Raw genomic sequence first — 21,720 nt, 5'->3', positions numbered from 1 at the left:
GAATGAAAGGAACTGCAAATACTGTTAACAATCTTCAGATGCTCTGTGGTAGGAAAGAAGAAAGGAAAGACAAGTATCAGGTGGTATTTGTTGTTGTTGTTTAGTTGCTGAGTCGTGTCCTACTCTTTGCAACCCCATGGACTGTAGCCTGCCAGGCTCCTCTGTCTATGGGATTTTCCAGACAAGAGTACTGGAGTGGGTTGCCATTTCCTTCTCCAGGGTATCTTCTTGACCCAGGGGTCAAACCCATGTCTCTTGCTTGGCAGGTGGATTCTATACCACTGAGCCACTTGGGGCTTTCCCATCAAATTGTATACATTTGGCAAAAAAAAACACATCATCTCAAAAGTGTGACAAAAATGAGAAAGTGGGTGGTAAAATAAGGTGATTTATGTACTAAATGATGCTGAGTGCAGAGAATTAATCACACTTAATAGTTAAGTGGTTTCAGCAAGTGACTGCAAAGCCCTACCTTCCCATGAATTTTTAATGGAAAAAAACTTGAAAAATTAAAAAGTATTACTTAGTTAAAAAGTATTTCAATTCTAAAGCAAAATTCACATAAGCATCTTGACCAGCTATGTGAGAAACACAAACTCAAGTCTTTCCTTAGAGCAAATAAAACAATTCTATCCAGATCCATATGGTAAGAGATTGTTTTAAGCTGTATTAGGTCTGTTCTGCCATTATGACTTTTTTTTTTTTATGCTATAAGGCTTTTAAGCTCTCAATTAAAGGCTCATTTATTTGTTCTTGTTGTTGGGATTTTTGTTTGTTTTTTGCTAGGAGTGAGTGGGTATTTTGTATGGATTTCGGGACAAATACCAACGACTGCTATGTATTTTGTGTGTATCAAAGCATTTTTTGGCTTTTGTTTAAGGTTATAAAATGATACTTTTTATAAAGTGATGTGGTTCAGAGCGAAGTCATGAAAATTGATGAAAAAGTTAGATAATATGACATAGGTAGGATGCAGGCATTCACTCAGTCGTGTCCCAATTCTTTGGTACCCCATGGAACTGTAGCCCGCAACATTCCTCTGTCTATGAAATTGTCCAGGCAAGGATGATGGAGTGGGGAGTCATTCCTTTCTCCAGGGGATCTTCCCAACTTAGGAATCGAACCTGAGTCTCCCACACTGCAGGCAGATTCTTTACCATTTGAGCCACCAGGGAAGCCCTGGGATTTTCATAAACAGTGCTATGCCTTAGATATTTTTTCTCTTTGTTAAAAGAAGATAGTCCTTCAGATAGGCATCTCTGGTTACTGTGTTTATTTCCAAACTTGAAACTCCTTTTCTTGTTCTGTGGGAATAATTCTGGGATAATACACAATGCTGATATTTCCCCATATATTTGTAGAATAATGCTAACCTGCTTAATTCAAGGACTTTGTTTCAGCAAGAACAGACCATGCCTGCAAAGATCATGTTGGTCATGCCTTCTTGGTTAAGAAACTAGTAAAGGGTGTATTTCTCATTTTCTGTTAACATTCTGATGTACCTGTTAAAGCTACGAAATAAGCACTTATGAACTGACACTTTTCAAGAAACTATATTAAAATTTATCTTTCTTTTCTACACAGGAAGAATTTAATGGAAAACCTGACTCCCTCTATTTTAATGATGGTCAGCGAAGAATTGACTTTGTTCTAGTGTATGAAGATGAAAGTAGAAAAGAGACCAATAAAAAGGGTTCAAATGAAAAACAAAGAGTAAGTTTATTTTCTTTTATTTTTATTCTTTATAATATTGTAAAATGAAAAAAATAAATGCTATTTTTGTGTAAGCAATGAAGTGAAACTGGTGTTTGAAATATCAAGTCAGGCATACCTTCATATTTTCTCTATTCATCATTCCCTCAAGGCATGGTAACAAAAAACATTAAAAAAATTTTTTTTTTGAGTTTTAAACAGAAACTTCCTCAGGCTCTTAAGCTGAAGGCAGATTTTCTTCAGAGGAATTGTCCTTTCTATCTGTAAAAGAGATTTACACTAAAAGCACACTTGGCTATTTGCAACTAGATATGAAAGGAAGCTAATAATAAATAGTGGCAACAAGTATGATAACAACCAGCCAGTGTCAGGGTATGCTAACTCATGGATGGTCTGTGTATTTTGCACACATGTTCTCATTTAATTCTTGGAATAACCTTGCTGTGGTGGTGGTGGTTCAGTCGCTCAGTCGTGTCTGACTCTTTGAGACCCCGTGGACTGAAGCACGCCAGGCTTCCCTGTCCTCCACTGTCTTCCTGAGTTGGCTCAAATTCATGTCCATTGAGTTGGTGATGCCATCCCAACCATCTCATCTTCTGCAACTCTCTTCTCCTTTTGCCTTCAGTCTTTCCCAACATCAAGGTGTTTTCCAGAACAACCTATAATGTGTCTTTTATTTTCATACCATTCTGGATAAGAGGATTGGCCCTTAGAAAGATTAAATTTGCACAAGTTCATGGACTCTAACTTAAGAACTGGTGGAGCTACAATTCAAACTCTTGTCTCGAATCATGAACCTGTGCTCTTGACGTCTCCCACTTTCTTCCCTTCCTTTCCTTTTCGTTCATTGCCAGTCAGGCTTTACCTTTCCTTTGCATCAGGCTCTTTCAGGTAATGCGGTCATCTTTATCTCAAGATATTAAGCCATTTAACCTGCTAAATATATAACAACTTCCTGGAACTTCTTTATCAAAGTGCATCAGACTAAATCAAGACAAAAAAGAAAGTATACAAGTGCGTCACTTTTACCCGCTTTGAAAATCACTTCTTCATTCTATTTTTTTCTTTCTCTCACATTTGTGCTGTTACAAATACACAGCTATTAATCTGTCCCTCTCTGGGCTTTCTCTCTAAAATATGTCATCCTTAAATTTATTGATTTCTCTCTAATTTTTCAAACCAAGGATGAAGGTAACAGTCCTTTTTATTTTGGTTTCTGTTTGATTTGGAAAGGGTAATTTTGGAGGCTTGTATTTTCATAGTGTCACAGAACGAGCCCAGCTTTTGGAACCTGATATTCAGATTCTAATTCTGCCACTGTAGTGTTTGGAGAAATTCTAGTTGAGGCAACACCAGCCTAGAATTTGGAGAAAGAAATGGCAACCCACTCCAATATTCTTTGCCTGGAGAATCCCATGGACGAAGGAACCTGGTGGGCTACAGTCCACGGGATCGCAAAGAGTCGGACACGACTGAGCGACTTCACTTCACTTATGGCTCAAGTCAATCATGGCATTCCTGTTTGGCACAGTGTCTTGGAGGTATGGGCAGGGCTTTGTTGCTCACAGTCATTCAGGAACCCATGCTGACACAAAGGCTTTGCCATATTCAGCAGGTCGTTTCTGAGATTACTCTGGGCATCAATAAATGGTAGATAGAATAAAGGAGAAGATGAAGAATGTACTCATGCTTCTTTACCTGTTTGGGTTGGAACTGACATTGTCAGTTGGGTTCACATTCTTTTGGTCAGAACTCTGGAAGGTGGAAAGTACAGTTTCTGGCTGGACAGACATTTCTCAGCAGGAATTCCATGCTATGGATGTGTCATCAGCAGGTCATCAACTTTTGGTCATCAGCGGCTTGTCTTTGCCACAGTTTTCAGCTAACTGTGTGAGTTGGATGAATTTTCTTATCAGTCTCATATTTTATTATTATTTAGAGATGCCTTTTATTTTTACATTTTGACATCTCTGAAATCAGGGTACATCTTTTAAAAAGTGTATCATAATTTCATTGGATGAATTCTTTATTGGCACATAAAGTATTGGCTCACCATACAACCAGAGGCATCTTAGAGTCTGGAAAATAGGAATCTCAATACCTAATCCAGATAATATGTTTAGGATTGAATAAAATAGTATACAGAAATGCTACATAAATTTTCAGTACATGTTAGATAACAAATGTTAATTTTTGTGCCTTCTCTTTTATTTGGGGTATACACTGATATGAAAAGGCATCACTATCTGGTTATTATATAATTTTGTCACTAAACTAGCTTAGAGTATTTTATCAGTTTTCTGTGAACACTAAGATATCTTCTGTGCAGTCAGGGTCACCATCATCAAATATTTATTAGGCATCCATATGCTGATGGAACTGAATTGAGCACTATATAAAGTAAGTTAAATAAACCTAAACCTAATAAATCTACAGCATAGAGGAAACAGTTTTAGTTTTATACAAGGGCTTCTCTCCCATGGTAAAGAAGCCTAGAGCTCGTGACATTATTAGCAAGGTCTGCATTTGGGTTATACAGAAACAAAGGTGCTGAAGTAACTTACATAAATCAAGAGGAAAAAAACCGTCATTAATTTTGTTATCTGAACTCGTGAATTGATGTACCATGATGTTGGTGTTTGTTTATAAGCTATGCTTTTAAGTGTTTTGAGACTATTTATACATGTTACTTAATTTAGATTCTACTAGAATTTGAAGCTCAGCTTTGGAATCACATTTTTATTAATTGGAAAATCATTTGCAAGTTCCATCACACTCTCTATCAGGCCATATTCAGAATTTAGGACAATGCCAAGGAAAGGCAATTTCAAAATTCTCTTTTCATTGAGAGGAAAAAAAAATTATGTGTAAATCATATTGATTTCCTAAAACAGCCCCAAGGTTGACTTTGCCAGGGGCTGATCTAAAAAGTATTGTTAAATCTATAAAGTATTGTTAAATTCTTGTAGAGCAAGATAGAACTGATACGGCCATGAGCATCAAAAACATACAGGAGTAAAAGTCTACATCTGTATATGAGCAAAAGAGAAATTATTTTTCTAGCCAAACCTCCAAATATCATATAACTTTGTCCACTTGTATTAGTGAAAATACCTCAGAATCTCACACCTCCCTTTGAAAAAGCATAAACCATTTATGTTTAGATTACAGATGGGGTTGATCATAAGTTGTTCCAAGAATAAGTGTTTGTTTAGCCAGTACTGCTGTCTGTGGCATAGAATCAGTTCGAGTGTCTTTTTACTGGAAGTAACAGGAAAACCAAACTCAAAATTATTTAAGTGCTGAAAGGAAATAATAATTCTCTCATTTAAGAAATAGTGCGGAGATAGGAGCATTTCTGAGTTAGATAATTTATTGGCTTAATGGGATCATCTGGACTTAAGCTTCATTATATCCTTCTGCCCTGCCATCCTCAAATGTTGGCTGTTCTTAAACTGTCTTCATTTCGTTTCATGATATTTGTCGTGTTTCCAGACATCAGCGACAGTAAGAAGGAATGCCCTTTCTTTTCCTCTTTTTGAAAGGGGAAGAAGTCTCCCCTAGAATGGCAAACTTCCTTTTACTGTTGATTGTCTCTCACAGGCCTATTCCCAAACCAACCACTGGCAAGATGAATGAAACTACCATCATTAGCATAGACTAATCAATACTAGTCTTTCATTTCCTGAATCATCTGATTAGTTAGTATCTGAAAAACATCAGCTTTTCTTGGTAATGAAGAAGAGGAGGATGACTGTTGAATAGGCAGCCAGCAACTGCCTGGCACATCTCATGATTAAATATATCTAAATAAGTTTGCTCCATATTGTGAAGAGCAAAAATGTTTTAAATGAGACATGTTTCCATATATTTCTCCAACTCTTCCTGCTCAGTTTTGTTTCTTCCATTTCCCTTATCTAGAACTGCCAACGGGTGGCATAACTGATCTATTCTAAATTTCATTTTGTCTGACACTTGGCCTCCCTTCTAAACAGATGTGTTTATGACCAAGTAATGGTATAATGCAGATGATGATAAAGAGAATAGAAAAGTCTAGATAGCACAAGAGCAGTGTAAGTCATCCTGAATGTAATGCTTTTTTATCAGCAGAATCCATCCCTAAAAGTTGATGGAAATTTTATTTCCTAGAAATTGATGAAAAGTTATGGAAGTATAAGTTTATCTTGTATATCAGGCCTTAAGAATTCTTTAGTGGATCTGACCAGTAGAGAGAGCAGAGTAAGAAATTTTCCAAAAAATAAGTGTTTAAATTAAATTATATCCAAACCTTCAAATAATGTGAAACAACTGACTAATTGGTTATAGATCCCTTGGCTTTTAAAACTGTTATCCATTGTTTTATATGAATTATCATGAGGCTGAAATTGTTTACATAGAAGCTAGATGAAATCCCTTTGGAAGTGATTAAAAGTTCATCAGAAAATTCTAATAAAATGAACACAGTACACCATTCCATTTATTAAGATTTTACATACTTTAGTAAAGTTTTATAATAATGTCTGAGGATCTTATACATTTTTCAGTTCAGTTCAGTCGCTCAGTCGTGACCGACTCTTTGCGACCCCATGAATTACAGCACGCCAGGCTTCCCTGTCCATCACCAACTCCCGGAGTTCACTCAAACTCATGTCCATCAAGTCGGTGATGCCATTCAGCCATCTCATTCTCTGTCGTCCCCTTCTCCTCCTGCCCCCAATCCCTCCCAGTATCAGAGTTTGTTGCTGTTGTCAGACACATTTTAAATTGCAGCTTGTGATTTAGTATTTTGTGTTAAGAAAGAAGTCTATTGATTTTTTTAATAAGATCTAGCTACATTGATAAACTTTTTAGTTCCAGTAGTTTCTAACGCTTGTTTTAAGTTTATTCAAAGGAAGACCATATTGAGACCATATTGTCTCCAACTGACAGCTTCACTGTACCTTTCTTTATACTTCATTTGCTGTCTGTCCAAATGATATGGCTAAGACCTCTTGAATAAAACCTGCAGCACATAGTAGCCACCACTGTATTGTTCCTGAGTTTGGTGCAAGTGTTTCTAAAATTTCACCATTAAATACACATTTGCTATAAATTTTTGGTAGTTTTCTTTTAAAAGGTTATGAGTTCTCTTCTAGTTGAACTTGCTATGAGCTTTTCTAATTGGGTTTTAAAATGTATCAAATGTGCTTTCTTGTATCATTGCTTTTTCAGTAAGTCTTATGTACATAAAGTATATGATTATTTGTAGCTCGGAAGATGATAGCTAACAGCAGAGAATATTCAAACATCATTCATTATTGGTTTTAATATGCAATGTATCAGTTTTATAGTCACTAGCTTTCTACTTATGTTAATACTATGTTATAACATAGTTTATTTATAATTCATTAAAAAGTACTTGAGGTCACATACAGAATATAACCTAAATAAAAGTAATTAGATGAGGATATCAAAACTATGGTTTTTCCAGTGGACCATAAAGAAAGTTGAGCACCAAAGAATTGATGCTTTTGAACTGTGATGTTGGAGAAGACTCTTGAAAGTCCCTTGGACTGCAAGGAGATCCAACCAGTCAGTCCTAAAGGAGATCAGTCCTAAATATTCATTGGAAGGACTGATACTGAAGCTTAAACTCCCAATACTTTGGCCACCTGATGTGAAGAACTGACTCATTTGAAAAGACCTTGATGTTGGGTAAGATTGAAGGCAGGAGGAGAAGGGAATGACAGAGGATGAGATGGTTGGATAACATCACTGACGTGATGGACATGAGTTTGAGTAAACTCTGGGAATTGGTGATGGACAGGGAAGCCTGGCGTGCGGCAGTCCCTGGGGTCGCAAAGAGTCAGACACAACTGAGTGACTGAACTGAACTGAACTGATCATGGTGACAAAACTGTAAAAGCCAGAAAAATAAAATGAAACTATGTATCAAAGTAATAAGCAAAGTGACGTATTATAACCATGAAGTCCTGTTCAGAAATTAGAGTTCAGCTGCAAATTTGCCTCTTGAGTTTCCTGGTAGCCAAAGAAAATAGCGGATGTTATCAACACCGTGGTTTAAAGTTTCAGCACCATAAAAACCAAACTGGTTGTTCAAAAGAAATATAATCTTTCTGGTCTAAAGATCCCCCAGAAAGAAATTTATCCGTTGGAGCCTCCTAAAGGAGAAGGTATGATTGAGTCGACTTAACATCGACTTGTATTCTCCAAATTGAAGAAATAAAGGGATGGCAGAAGGGAATTATGAAGAATCAGAATAGTATAAAAAATTTCCTTAAAATTACATTTTTGCCACAAATAGTCCATGAAAAGTATTACGCTGAGTTAAGTGATGGTGGCAACTCCTGTTGGGCAGTTTCACCTCCTCAGATAACTTTTGGTAGGTGTTCTGTCTTTTGTTCTTGGATGTGAAATCAGGTTTGGCTTTAACTCCTTAATATTTTAAACTGAAGCAGGAAGTTCTTTACATTCTCCTTCCTTTATACTCTACTTGCTTAAACTAAGATTGCAGGTTAAAAGGAATAAATTAAATTAGAATCAGCAGTTTCAAATTACAACTACAAGATGTGTTGCTGATATAAGCATATTTGGTTTTATTTTTGCGTACTCAGCACAGAAGTGAATCCAAATCTTGCTTCGTATTTCCAGAATGGGACGTGTCCTTGGACTCAATCCTTAAAAATAGACAAATGCAGAGGACAGTGAAATTCTGAAAAGTAAAATCTGTTTATTCCACTTCATCTCAGAAAGAGGTGGAGAAGAGAAAAATCCTTTTCCAGATTAGTCCTTCTGAGTTAGTTTTGAATGAAGAAGATGTCATTTGCCCTAGACCAACAGGTACTTGTGTCTCACTTTCTGTAAATGGGTAAAGAGCTGGGCAACATCAACTATACCAAATTCTCAAACAGAACAGGCTTGAAGAAAATAAATAATCATAAAAGAAGAGCTTGCTTATGTGCACAGAAAAGACATGCTCTAAGAAAATAGTATTTCCTAAAATACTTAACAGTTGCTGGGAGGGAAGATGAAGTTAGGGACTTTGGGAAGGTCACGTACACACTGCTGTATTTAAAATGGATAACCAGGTGTGGACCTATTGTATAGCACATGGGACTCTCTTCAGTGTTTCTTGCCAGCCTGGATGGGATGGGGTTTGGGAGAGAATGGATACATGTATATGTATGGCTGAGTTCCTTCACTGTTCACCCAAAACTACCACAACATTGTTAATGGGCTAAACCTTAATACAAAATAAAAAGTTTAAAGTTTGGGATAAAAAGAAAATAGTATTTCTTAAACTTGCCTGATGATAAGAATAGTCTGCTTTGCTTGTTAAAACTAGATTATCCAGGCCCATCCTCTATGTACTGAGCCAAAGTGTAGAGAAGAGAGGCCCTAGAATCTGCATTTTAACTAGGGCGCTTTAGATTGTTCATATAAGCAGGTAGAAAACACTGCCCTGAAGTGTTTACAGTAGCTATCCTAGCAGTGGATTGATAACAGGTGATTTTTTTTTCCTTCTTGGAAAATTTCTAAGTTACCATTTATTTATTTTCATAATTATACCAAAAATGTTAATTTATTTATTTTATTTTCTATTGGAGACTAATTATTTTACAATATTATATTGGTTGGTTTTGCCATACATTGACATGAATCCGCCCTGGGTGTACATGAGTTCCCCTTCCTGAACCCCCCTCCCACCTCCCTCCTCCCCTTATCCTCCTTCTGGGTTATCCCCGTGCACCAACCCCGAGCATCCTGTATCATGCATCAAACCTGGACTGGTGATTCGTTTCACATATGATAATATACATGTTTCAATGCCATTTTCCCAAATCATCCCACCCTCGCCCTCTCCCACAGAGTCCCAAAGACTGTTCTATACACCTGTGTCTCTTTTGCTGTCTCGTATATAGGGTTATCATTTCCTTAAAAAGAAAAGTTGGAAATAAACTTCAGCTACATATTCACTTCCTTTCTATGCTTATCATTTAGGATGCTTATCTGTTTTCTATCTCCTCATGAACATAGGTCACCTACTAAATCAGTCCACTAACATTCAATGTTTTATCAACAACACATGAATTTAAGCCCCAATTAAATAATTTATTCCTGCTTACCAGACCTTACCAAGTAAGAAGCACTTTGAGTAATTAGAAAGAAATATTTTTGCACAAATTAAGTTCAGTTCAGTTCAGTTCAGTCGCTCAGTCGTGTCCGACTCTCCGCAACCCCATGAATCACAGCACGCCAGGCCTCCCTGTCCATCACCAACTCCCGGAGTACACTCAAACTCATGTCCACAGAGTCGGTGATGCCATCCAGCCATCTCATTCTCCGTCGTCCCCTTCTCCTCCCGCCCCCAACCTTTCCCAGCATCAGAGTCTTTTCCAGTGAGTCAACTCGTCTCATGAGGTGGCCAAAGTATTGGAGTTTCAGCTTTAGCATCAGTCCCTCCAATGAACATCCAGGATTGATCTCCTTTAGAATGGACTGGTTGGATCTCCTTGCAGTATAAGGGACTCTCAAGAGTCTTCTCCAACACCACAGTTCAAAAGCATCGATTCTTCGGCGATCAGCTTTCTTCACAGTCCAACTCTCACATCCATACATGACCACGGGAAAAACCATTGCCTTGACTAGACGGACCTTGGTCGGCAAAGTAATGTCTCTGCTTTTTAATATACTATCAAGGTTGGTCATAACTTTCCTTCCAAGGAGCAAGCGTCTTTTAATTTCATGGCTGCAATCAGCATCTGCAGTGATTTTGGAGCCCAAAAAAACAAAGTCTGACACTGTTTCCACTGTTTTTCCATCTATTTCCCATGAATTGATGGGACCAGATGCCATGATCTTTGTTTTCTGAATGTTGAGCTTCAAGCCAACCTTTTCACTCTCCTCTTTCACTTTCATCAAGAGGCTTTTGAGTTCCTCTTCACTTTCTGCCATAAGGGTAGTGTCATCTGCATATCTGAGGTTATTGATGTTTCTCCCAGCAATCTTGATTCCAGCTTGTGCTTCTTCCAGCCCAGCGTTCCTCATGATGTACTCTGCATATAAGTTAAATAAGCAAGGTGACAATATACAACCTTGACGCACTCCTTTTCCTATTTGGAACCAGTCTGTTGTTCCATGACCGGTTCTAACTGTTGCTTCCTGACCTGCATACAGGTTTCTCAAGAGGCAGGTCAGGTGGTCTGGGATTCCCATCTCTTTCAGAATGTTCCACAGTTTATTGTGATCCACACAGTCAAAGGCTTTGGCATAGTCAATGAAGCAGAAATAGATGTTTTTCTGAAACTCTCTTGCTTTCTCCATGATCCAGCGGATGTTGGCAATTTGATCTCTGGTGCCTCTGCCTTTTCTAAAACCTGCTTGAACATCTGGGAGTTCACGGTTTACATACTGCTGAAGCCTGGCTTGGAGAATTTTGAGCATGACTTTACTAGCGTGTGAGATGAGTGCAATTGTGCGGTAGTTTGAGCATTCTTTGGCATTGCCTTTCTTTGGGATTGGAATGAAGACTGACCTTTTCCAGTCCTGTGGCCACTGCTGAGTTTTCCAAATCTGCTGGCATATTGAGTGCAGCACTTTCACAGCATCACCTTTCAAGACTTGAAATAGCTCAACTGGAATTCCATCACCACCACTAGCTTTGTTCGTAGTGATGCTTTCTAAGGCCCACTTGACTTCACCTTCCAAGATGTCTGGCTCTAGGTCAGTGATCACATTATCGTGACTATCTTGGTCGTGAAGATCTTTTTTGTACAGTTCTTCTGTGTATTCCTGCCACCTCTTCTTAATATCTTCTGCTTCTGTTAGGTCCATACCATTTCTGTCCTTTATCGAGCCCATCTTTGCATGAAAAGTTCCCTTGGAATCTCTAATTTTCTTGAAGAGGTCTCTTGTTTTTCCTATTCTGTTGTTTTCCTCTATTTCTTTGCATTGATCACTGAGGAAGGCTTTCTTATCTCTCCTTGCTATTCTTTGGAACTCTGCATTCAGATGCTTATATCTTTCCTTTTCTCCTTTGCTTTTCGCCTCTCTTCTTTTTACAGCTATTTGTAAGGCCTCCTCAGACAGCCATTTCGCTCTTTTGCATTTCTTTTCCATGGGGATGGTCTTGGTCCCTGTCTCCTGTACAATGTCACGAACCTCCGTCCAGAGTTCATCAGGCACTCTATCAATCAGATCTAGTCCCTTAAATCTATTTCTCACTTCCACTGCATAATCATAAGGGATTTGATTGAGGTCATATCTGAATGGTCTAGTGGTTTTCCCTACTTTCTTCAATTTAAGTCTGAACTTCGCAATAAGGAGTTCATGATCTGAGCCACAGTCAGCTCCTGGTCTTGTTTTCGCTAACTGTATACAGCTTCTCCATCTTTGGTTGCAAAGAATATAATCAATCTGATTTCGGTGTTGACCATCTGGTGATGTCCATGTGTAGAGTCTTCTCCTTTGGTTTATTTCTTACACAACTTCATAGGCATAGCAAAGATTGGCAAGTTGAAAAGTACAGTGACAGCAGCGTCAGTATTTTGCCTAACAAAGCTGAAAGAATATTTGAAATAAATCTATTTCATTTATTTCAACTGATTTATGCTGATATATTATCATCAGAGTGTATTTAGTAATCTTCTTAGACATTGCAACCCCTGCATTTTATGCATAAAAGCAGAGCAACATAAAGGAAATGGTTGAAATTGGTGTTTAAAATCAGTATTATTACTGTATAATTCACAAGCAGGTCCTTCCTAACAATGACTTTATTAAGCCAAATGAGATGTGCAGTCTCAGGTGCTTAAGGGACAGAAAGCTGCCTTAATTATACCAGTCTGTCCTTTGTGATTTTGATTGCTTTATTCTTTGTTTCTCTGACAGCTTTATTAACCTCCCATAAGAGATATGAATAAAATTTCAGTTTCTGGGGTGGGATGAGTGCTCTTGTCCGTCTCTGCTCTGAACCCCAAGTACCATTCTCCACTGACAGTAGTAGAATCATGTGCCTCTTTTTGTGGTGTCCGTTGATCCTCAGTGATTATAGTCTCTTTGGCTTTGCTAGAAGTAGGTTGAAAAGAAAGAGAGATATCCAGGTTACAGTGCCAGTGAACTTACTCTCCTAGAGACAGAGGAACTTACAACATAATCTAGTATATGACTGGGCTTTTTTCAGAGCCAGTGAGTCTGGTTTAGTCATTTTGTGCTGCCAAATATACATCATAGACTATAAACGTAGGTTTAGGTTCTTACCTGTAAGGTTTCCAAAAAGTACATAGATAATTTTTAGTTAAAAATTGTGTGGCCTCAGATACTCATTTATTCAGCAAATATTTATTGAGCAATGAGTATGTCATTCAATATGCAATATTAATTTTCTTTCATTTTTAACATGGAAGACAGCTCTACCCTAATTTTTTTTTAAATGTCAGGAACACTGTTACTTATCCAAGTGTAAATTCTACACAGCAGTAAGCTGATGATCTCATATTAAACAGATTTAAGCAATCTTTTCTTAAGTAAGCAGTCTTTTCCTGAAATATTCTTGTTTGACAAATATGGCACATATGCTAATTTACTTTAGCTACCTGACAAACCAAGAAAACTGGTTTGATCAGTTTTTAAAATATTCTACTAGTTCTTTGTGAACTGCCATGCCAAAGGGAAATAACAGGAACTGTCTTATTAAAGTAACACCAAGGTGATATATTAACATGTTTAAGCAAATAAAAATGCCCTTTCCTTGGCTCAACTATTTAAGTATTTATAGTTAGTAATAAAACAGAGGGCATTATAAACCAACTCCAAGGTCTGCCAATTATCGAGAGACAGCAGGTAAATATCTTAGAAGGTCTTTGTAAAGAACCAAATAAGAACTAAAATTGGATACGCTATAGTATAACTTTTTCTCAATGGCAGTACAGCACTATCTATTAAAGAAGTTAAAGTTGCATGCACTTTTCAACAATTCTGCATCTAGGATTTTATTCTGAGGAGGATACACAAAACTTATTCTACAAGAATTTTCATAATTGTGAAAAATTAGAAGCAATTAAAACATTCAACAGTTTGTGAATAAACAGTTTGTTTTGTATATGTATTCACTTATATTATAGTTTAGATTCCTCATATAAATGGTATCATACGGCATTTGTCTTTCTCTGTGTGACTTATTTCACTATGCCTAATAATCTCTGGGTCTATCCTTGTTGTTTCAAATGGAAATATATCAGGTGTAATATACTCATTACACCTGAGTAGCATTCCACTGTGTGTGTGCGTGTGTGTGTGTGTGCCTGAGCTCACAAGTGTGTATCACATCTTCTTAAGACAGTCATTGGATTGTGTCCACATCTTGGCTCTTGTAAATAGTACTGCTATGAACATTGGGATGCATGTATCTTTTCAAATTAGAGTTTTTGTTTTTTTCAGTATATTCCCAGGAATGGAATTGTGGATAACATGCTAATTGTATTTTATTTTACTTTTTTGAGGAAACTCCATACTGGCTTCACTAGTGTCTGCACCAGTTCACATTCCAATCAGCAGTGTATAGGAATTTCCTTTTCTCCACATTCTTGACAGCATTTGTTCTTTGTTGACTTTTTAATATTAGCCACTCTTACAGGTGTGAGGCAATGTATCATTGTGGTTTTTAAAATATTTTTATTTATTTATTTGGCTGTGCCAGCTCTTAGTTATGGCATGTGGGATCTTCAGTCTTTGTTGTGGCATGCAGGATCTTTAGCGGTGGCATGCAAACTCTTAGTTGTGACATGTGGAATCTAGTTCCCCGACCAGGGATTGAACCTGAGCCCCCTCCACTGGGAACGTGGAGCCTTAGCCACTGAACCACCAGGGAAACCTTCTCATTATGGTTTTGATTTGCATTTGTCTAATAATTAATGGTGTTGAGCATCTTTTCATGTGCCTGTTTGTCATCTGTATGTCTTTTTTGCAAAAATGTCTGCCCATTTTTAAATCAGCATTTTTTTTTTAAATATATTGAGTTATGTGAGCTGTTTACATGTTTTGGTTATTAGCCCCTTTTTGACCTCATCATTTGCAAATCTCTCTTCCCATTTCCTTTTCATTGTCTTTTCTTTTCATTGATGGTGTCCTTTGCTGTTCAGAAATGTTTAAGTTTGATTAGGTCTTATTTGTTGATTTTTGCTTTTATTTCTTTTTCCTTGGGAGACTTAGCTAAGAAAATATTGCTATAATTTCTGTCTGAGAATGTTTTGCTTGTATTTTCTTCTAGGAGTTTTATGATGTCATATCTTATATTCAGATCTTTAAATTAGTCTTTAAACCATTTTAAGTTTTTATTTTTGTATATGATATGAAGGGTGTTCTAATTTCATTGTTTTGCATGTAGCTGTCCAGCTTTTCCAGCACCACTTATTGAAGACACTCTTTTCTCCATTGTATATTTCAGCCTCCTTTATCATAGATTGATTGACCATAAATGAGTGGGTTTATTTCTGGGATGTCTGTTCTGTTCCATTGATCTGTGTGTCTGTTTCTGAGCCAATACCTTGGTTTGTCTGTTTGTTTTTTTTTTTTTTGATTAGTGTAGTTTTGTAGTATAGTTTGAAGTCTAGAACGGTTATACCTCCAGTCTTGTTCTTTTTTCCCAGGATTGCTTTGGCAACTCTGGGTCATTTGTACTTCCATATAAATTTCAGAATTATTTGTTCTGTGAAAAATGTCATGAGTATTTTGATAGAGAGTGCATTCAATCTGTAGGTTACTTTAAGTAGTATGACCGTTTTAACAATATTAATTCTTTCTTCAGAGAATGAAAAGGATATATGAAATTGAAGTCACTTAGTCATGTTCAACTCTTTGTAACCCCATGGACTGTAGCCAAGCAGGCTCCTCTGTCCATTCATGAGATTTTCCAGGCAAGAGTACTGGAGTGGGTTGCCATTTCCTTCTCCAGGGGGATCTTCCTGACCCAGGGATCGAACCTGGGTCTCCCGTATTGTTGGCAGATGCTTTTACCATCTGAGCCACCAGGGAAGTCCAGAAGGATATATACATCCATTATATATCAAAGAAGGTAGTCTGAGGACCAGGACAATATAGTGTATAAAGAGTCAAGAGGAGAGTGAGCTAAATTACTCAGATTTAAGATACAGTTCCTGGAGTTCTGGTGAAATAATGTCATTGGTGTCCCGTTGGAGGAATTAAGATGTCACTGGGTACACATTGTGGAAGCTATGTGATTAGAGTTGCTTATTTTTGTTATGATGTTTGACATTAAATAAAAGAGGTGAGCCTCTGAGGCTTACAAGGTAGAGAGGATTTTTTTTTTTTTTTAAGGAATAAAGGAGGCTGAGCATATTTGAAGACAGAGAAAGGAGATAACAATGGTTAACATGTCTTATTATAGGCTTATTATGTGTCAGGCCTTATGCTGAGGACTTTATATTTATGAAGCTATTTCTTACACCACCTTTGAGATGAAGCCACTGATACTAGCAGAGTTTATTTGCCCAACATCACAGAGCTAGCAAATGGCAGGACCAGGATTTAAATTTTGACTCGGAATCTAACCATGTCTAGTTTGCACCATGCCACTTGTCACGGTCATGGCTGATGCAGCAGATCCAGCCAAGGCAGGAGTAGTTTGTGTTTGGTATGTGTGATGATGGAACTGCCCTCTCGTGGGGCTGGTTCTTTGCAGGTTCTCTGAACTGGCCCCCTTTTGTCGTCTGGTAATTCAGACTCCCAGGGGATCAAGAGATGTCTTCCTGCAATGGGTACCCTGGAGCTATTTGCTGCTAGCACGTTCCAGAGTTAAACTGTATCTCTCTTTCTCCATCGTGTCCTGTAATGCCCATAAGTAGAAGTTCGTGGAGCACTGTGGGGGAAGGGGAGCTCAGGAAAGAGGCGCCTGGTTGCTACACTGCTTTCCTCAGTCAATTCCCACAAAACCGGTAGCCATCCACGCACCGTCCACTTATTCCTTCTTTCATCAGACATCTGTTGCTTGTTTCTTCCACGTTAGGACCATTCTGAGTGCTCAGGGTATCAAAAGACAGACATCCCTAGGGACAGGAGTGGTAACCAAAGAGCAGCCAGGCCTGAGGCAGGATTTCATATTTTTTCATATTTCATATTCCTTTTAACAAAGGAAACATCTAATGTGTTTGCTGAATAAGGGCAATGAAGATAAAGGACTGAAAAGAAGAGAGGGCATTGCCGAAGCAAACTCAGGATGAACAGGAAAAAGGCATAATCTCCTGATACCCAGGAGAAAGGTGGTATCCTCCTAAGAGAGGCGGCTTGCACAGGACCTTTTGTGTGTTTCTGCATTTGTCTGAGAAAGGAGACCGCTGCACTTGAAGAGTCTGCGAGTGAAGTGTCAAATGCAAGGAGCACCTTCAAAGTTTGGAGCCACTCCCCAGTGGAGGAGGGGCGCCAGGAAGGAGACAGTTGTGCATCACGGTATGCCTTTGATGGGAACCGTGGAATTTTATGAGACCAGTTAACACAGTTATGTGGTTTCTTATTACCACCACTTCATTGTTCACACATCCATTAAGCCACGGGAGAAGCTGCTCTTTTAACTGATTCTCCTATCCTTCTAGAAACTGTGTTGCTGGAGAAGACTCTTGAGAACCCCTTGGACTGCAAGGAAATCAAACTAGTCAATCCTGAAGGAAATCAGTCCTGAACATTCATTGGAAGGACTGATGCTGAAGCTCCAATACTTTAGCCACCTGATGGGAAGAGCTGACTCACTGGAAAAAACCCTGATGCTGGGAAAGATTGAGGGCAGGAGGAGAAGGGGGCGACAGAGGATGAGATGGCTGGATGGCATCATTGACTCAATGGACATGGGTCAGAGCAATCTCTGGGAGATTGTGAAGAACAGGGAAGCCTGGAGTGCTGCAGCCCATGGGGTTGCAAAGAGTCGGATACCGCTGAGGGACTGAACAACAACCTAGTCATCTAACTAGAAGGACATTTGTTCATGAGAGCTAAAAGCCTTGAGTCTGAGCTTTCACGTCCTAACTGAAGTTACTTCTGCCTGATTCCTTGAGGAGACAAGACAGTTGAATTCTGCTTATGACCTCTAGTGGGACAAGCTGGGTCGCCATATGTACAACTTCAGGTTGAGGCATCTCCCCAGAGAGAGAGGAAGTCAGAGTGTCTGGTCTGCACAGAACACCCCTCCCTTTATTGCACAGTGATTTCGGTTTTAGGCAAATGGGTTTTCCCTGCTACTGCTAAGGCACTTCAGTCATGTCCGACTCTGTGTGACCCCATAGACGGAAGCCCACCAGGCTCCCCCATCCCTGGGATTCTCCAGGCAAGAACACTGGAGTGGGTTGCCATTTCCTTCTCCAATGTGTGAAAGTGAAAAGTGAAAGTGAAGTTGCTCAGTCGTGTCCGACCCTTAGCAACCCCACGGACTGCAGCCTACCAGGCTCCTCCATCCATGGGACTTTCTAAGCAAGAGTACTGGACTGGCTGGCTTGCCATTGCCTTCTCCGAGGGTTTTCCCTATAGGGTTTTCCCTAGTTCATCCTTATTACTCTATTAGGATTCTTGCTGGCAAGTAACAGAAATTAGCTCTAATTTAAGCAGACAAAGAAACAAGAAGTCTATTAGTAAAGAATATTAGGGTGCTCACAGATTCATTGGAAGACTCGGACAAACAAAACCTGGAGACGAGGCAGCCAGAGGCAGTGCTCCAAATTCCATTTCACAGCTGATCTGGGACAACGTGAGGTTGCTCCCCAGGGTCCAGAACTGCTTCTGGTCACTTCTGACCAGCAGTGCTCCCCGAAAGCTCCTGCTGAGACCTCTGCCACTGCTTTCACTGGCACCCACTCTCCTAGCCACCCCAGGAGGAGTTCTGCTTGGTCTGACTTTTTTGCATCTCCAGCTTCTGATTAGAGTCTTAAATGGTCTGCTTAATAGCTACTCACTTGCCAGTAACTGAACTCACGGGAGACAAGGAATAGGTGTGTCTGTTTTTATTTGCTGTAGGGTACGTGGGCTCTGGCAGGAGTGGAAATGCTAAGTGTCCATATAGAATGACGGGTGTCCATTACAGTGCCTTAGACCCATGAATGAATGTTCTGGTCCTTTTGTATTGGACAGTCCTAGATCCCTGGACGCTGAGTTTGCAGATCCTCTGCAGCAGACCATTTCAAATTCCTCTTCGAATCTTCATCACTTTGAAGAGTGCTCTCAGGAAATGTTTGTAGAAAAAATTAATGTTTGTTGAGTCTATTCTTTCAACAAACACGTATTGAGCATGTACTCCTGCTGAGTACTCTGTCAGGTGTGGCTGGAAAAATCAGAAATGGTTTTACACAATAGTAAAGAAAGATTCCATCTGGAACAATGCTTGGGCTGCCATGCAGGAACTGAAGTATGAGGGTTTGAGTCTAAGGTGAAGAAATACTGCTTGGGTATCGAGCAGAGTGGGTCCGAACCAGCTTCCCAGTTGTGGTGGGCAGATGGTGAATGAAGGGTGGAGGAGACTGAAAATCACAGCAGAGTGCATTGCAGAGGGCGGGGCTGGGAGGGCGGCAGAGGGGGCAGCTGCCTGCTGGGAACAGTGGGAAAGCTGTACCTCCGCACCCCATCTCACCCCCGAGCTCTCATCTCACTGGACTTTCCTAGGTAAGTTTGGCTTCTTTGTTTATAGCACTTGCTGTTTTTCTCTAAGTGATTATTTTGTGCTAAGGGTGTAACAAATGTGTTATACTTGTAAAGCTCTTAGAACAGTGTCTGGCACAGTAAGTGTTAATAGTATATAACTTTATTAAATATATGAAAATAAAACAATATTCTACTTCTCATACTTCCACAAAATATATTAGGGATTCCACTGGCACTCACGTTAAGTCAAATGCCAGGTGTATTTTTTCACCTTGGACCTTTTTACATGCGGCATCCACTTTACATTTATTAGGTGCTTTCTATGTTCTAGGCACTGTGTATGGCACAGCAGTTGAGCTCCATCTCTGCCTGTCCAAGTGGGCAAAGCATGACCCGTGGGCACAGTGGCCTGACTGCCCAACCCACTAGACACAGAACATTGGCCCAGTAATTCCTCTCTATCCTGTTAACTGCTGAAGTTAAAAACTGATTTTAATGCAGCGTTTTTAGTTGTCTTCAGTGAGAGAATTGGTCCAATTCACCTCCTGTGATTACTAAAGATGGAAATTCTAGTTTATATTTTATGTGGGTTTTTTTTAATGTGGCTTTGTTTTTGTTTTTCAGAAATATATTCTTCCCTTACTTCCTCTGTTTTTAACATCTTAGTTGAGATATGTTTCACCATGTGGTGCATATAAATGGCTCTGTAACATGGTCGGATATATTATCAGTTAATTCATTTTGTAGATCTAGGTGTTTGTTTTATAGCTTCACTAACTTGAGAGTCCCTTGTACTGCAAGGAGATCCAACCAGTCCATTCTAAAGGAGATCAATCCTGGGTGTTCATTGGAAGGACTGATGCTAAAGCTGAAACTGCAATACTTTGGCCATCTCATGCAACGAGTTGACTCACTGGAAAAGACTCCAATGCTGGGAAAGGTTGGGGGCGGGAGGAGAAGGGGACAACAGAGAATGAGATGGCTGGATGGCATCACCGACTCTGTGGACATGAGTTTGAGTGAACTCCGGGAGTTGGTGATGGACAGGGAGGCCTGGCGTGCTGTGATTCATGGGGTCGCGAAGAGTCGGACACGACTGAGCGACTGAACTGAACTGAACATTTCAGTCTTCCAAAGAGAAAAAGTTCTTGCATTTTACCAAAATTGTGTGTTATTAAAATTGGTCAGGGCATGCAAAGATGAAATATATACATCCAAAACCAAGCTATTTCAATGTCTGATGTAGAAACAAAATTTTAATAATCTAGAATGTCAGATCTGGACTGTAACTCTGGTATATTCCATGAGTGAGTGGGACCCCAAAAACTCCACTTATGTACACAATCTCTCATAAGCCAAAAAAAGTCTTTGAAACTGTGCCAAAGCTGGAGACTTTTATGTACCTCAAATGGCCAGAAACCTACAGGACAACCAAGGGTCCTCCAGAGTCCCAAGAGAATCCAGTTATTCTCCACAGAATTGCCTCTCACCAACAGACAGAGCACCTCTGTTGCTTCTGTGCTGTTTTGAGCAAATGTGTCTCTTCATTCAGTTCACATTGGTTTGATTTTTTTTTTTTTTTAATTAAAAAACACATAGCTTTTTTCCACTCCCTTGGTAAAACTGAAGGCCTAACACATTTACAATTTCTTTTGGCAGAGAAAAAGACAAGCATATGAATCTAACCTCATCTGTGATGGACTGCAACTAGAAGCAACCAGATCCGTAAGTGTCAGACCCTTTCCAGCTGTCAGCTGACTGTTGCTCCTGGGAACTAGCGTGTCACTCGGAGTGCTGGAAAGGCATTTGAAACATGTAACCCCAGCCACGCCTTAACTGCAGGCTGGGAGCGGAGTCAGTCAAAATCTGCATTATAGAATATATGTTTGTTGCTGATAAAAACCGTGGATCTTTATTAATAGCCAAAGAATGTAATAAATCTATGTATGAATATATTTATTCAAGAACCTTTTTAAAATTTTTTATATAATACAAATGATAGTTTACCCCCCAAAAATTAGAAAATGTAAGAATAGTGGAATTGAAAATCATCTGTACTTTATCCGTAAATAATCTTGTCCTTCTAAATATTTTCTTTTGCTCAAATATATACATTTTTCCCTTAAAAGGAAATTATCATTTCACAGTTCTAAAGTTTGCTTTTCTCTATCATACAGTAAATGCATTTCTATAATAAATATAGTTCTTTTAAATCCTTTTTAATGATCACATAATGACATTGAACAGATCCATAATAAATTAAACAGCCTTCTTCTCGGTTTAAGAAATTTTAAAACCTGTCATTACAATAACACTACAATACAGTGTTTTTATGTTTAGTTACTAATTTGGACTAATAATGAACACATTTGC

General features: G+C 38.9%; 1 protein-coding gene across 2 annotated transcripts in view; it reads left to right on the top strand.

The window, feature by feature from the left end:
* ANO6 (anoctamin 6) overlaps window positions 1-21,720 on the top strand; it is a 251,097-nt gene that overhangs the window by 145,179 nt on the left and 84,198 nt on the right. For both annotated transcript variants that reach the window (XM_055394407.2, XM_055394406.2), the window contains 2 exons: window positions 1,585-1,713; window positions 21,007-21,072. In XM_055394407.2, the coding sequence (XP_055250382.1) occupies window positions 1,585-1,713; window positions 21,007-21,072 (195 nt within the window). The remainder of the gene's footprint in view (window positions 1-1,584; window positions 1,714-21,006; window positions 21,073-21,720) is intronic.

Source organism: Moschus berezovskii, chromosome 6 (assembly GCF_049115385.1).
Source record: "Moschus berezovskii isolate FMDL1 chromosome 6, NW_MosBer_1.0, whole genome shotgun sequence".
NCBI lineage: Eukaryota > Metazoa > Chordata > Mammalia > Artiodactyla > Moschidae > Moschus > Moschus berezovskii.
This window is presented reverse-complemented; position numbering and strand designations above follow the sequence as displayed.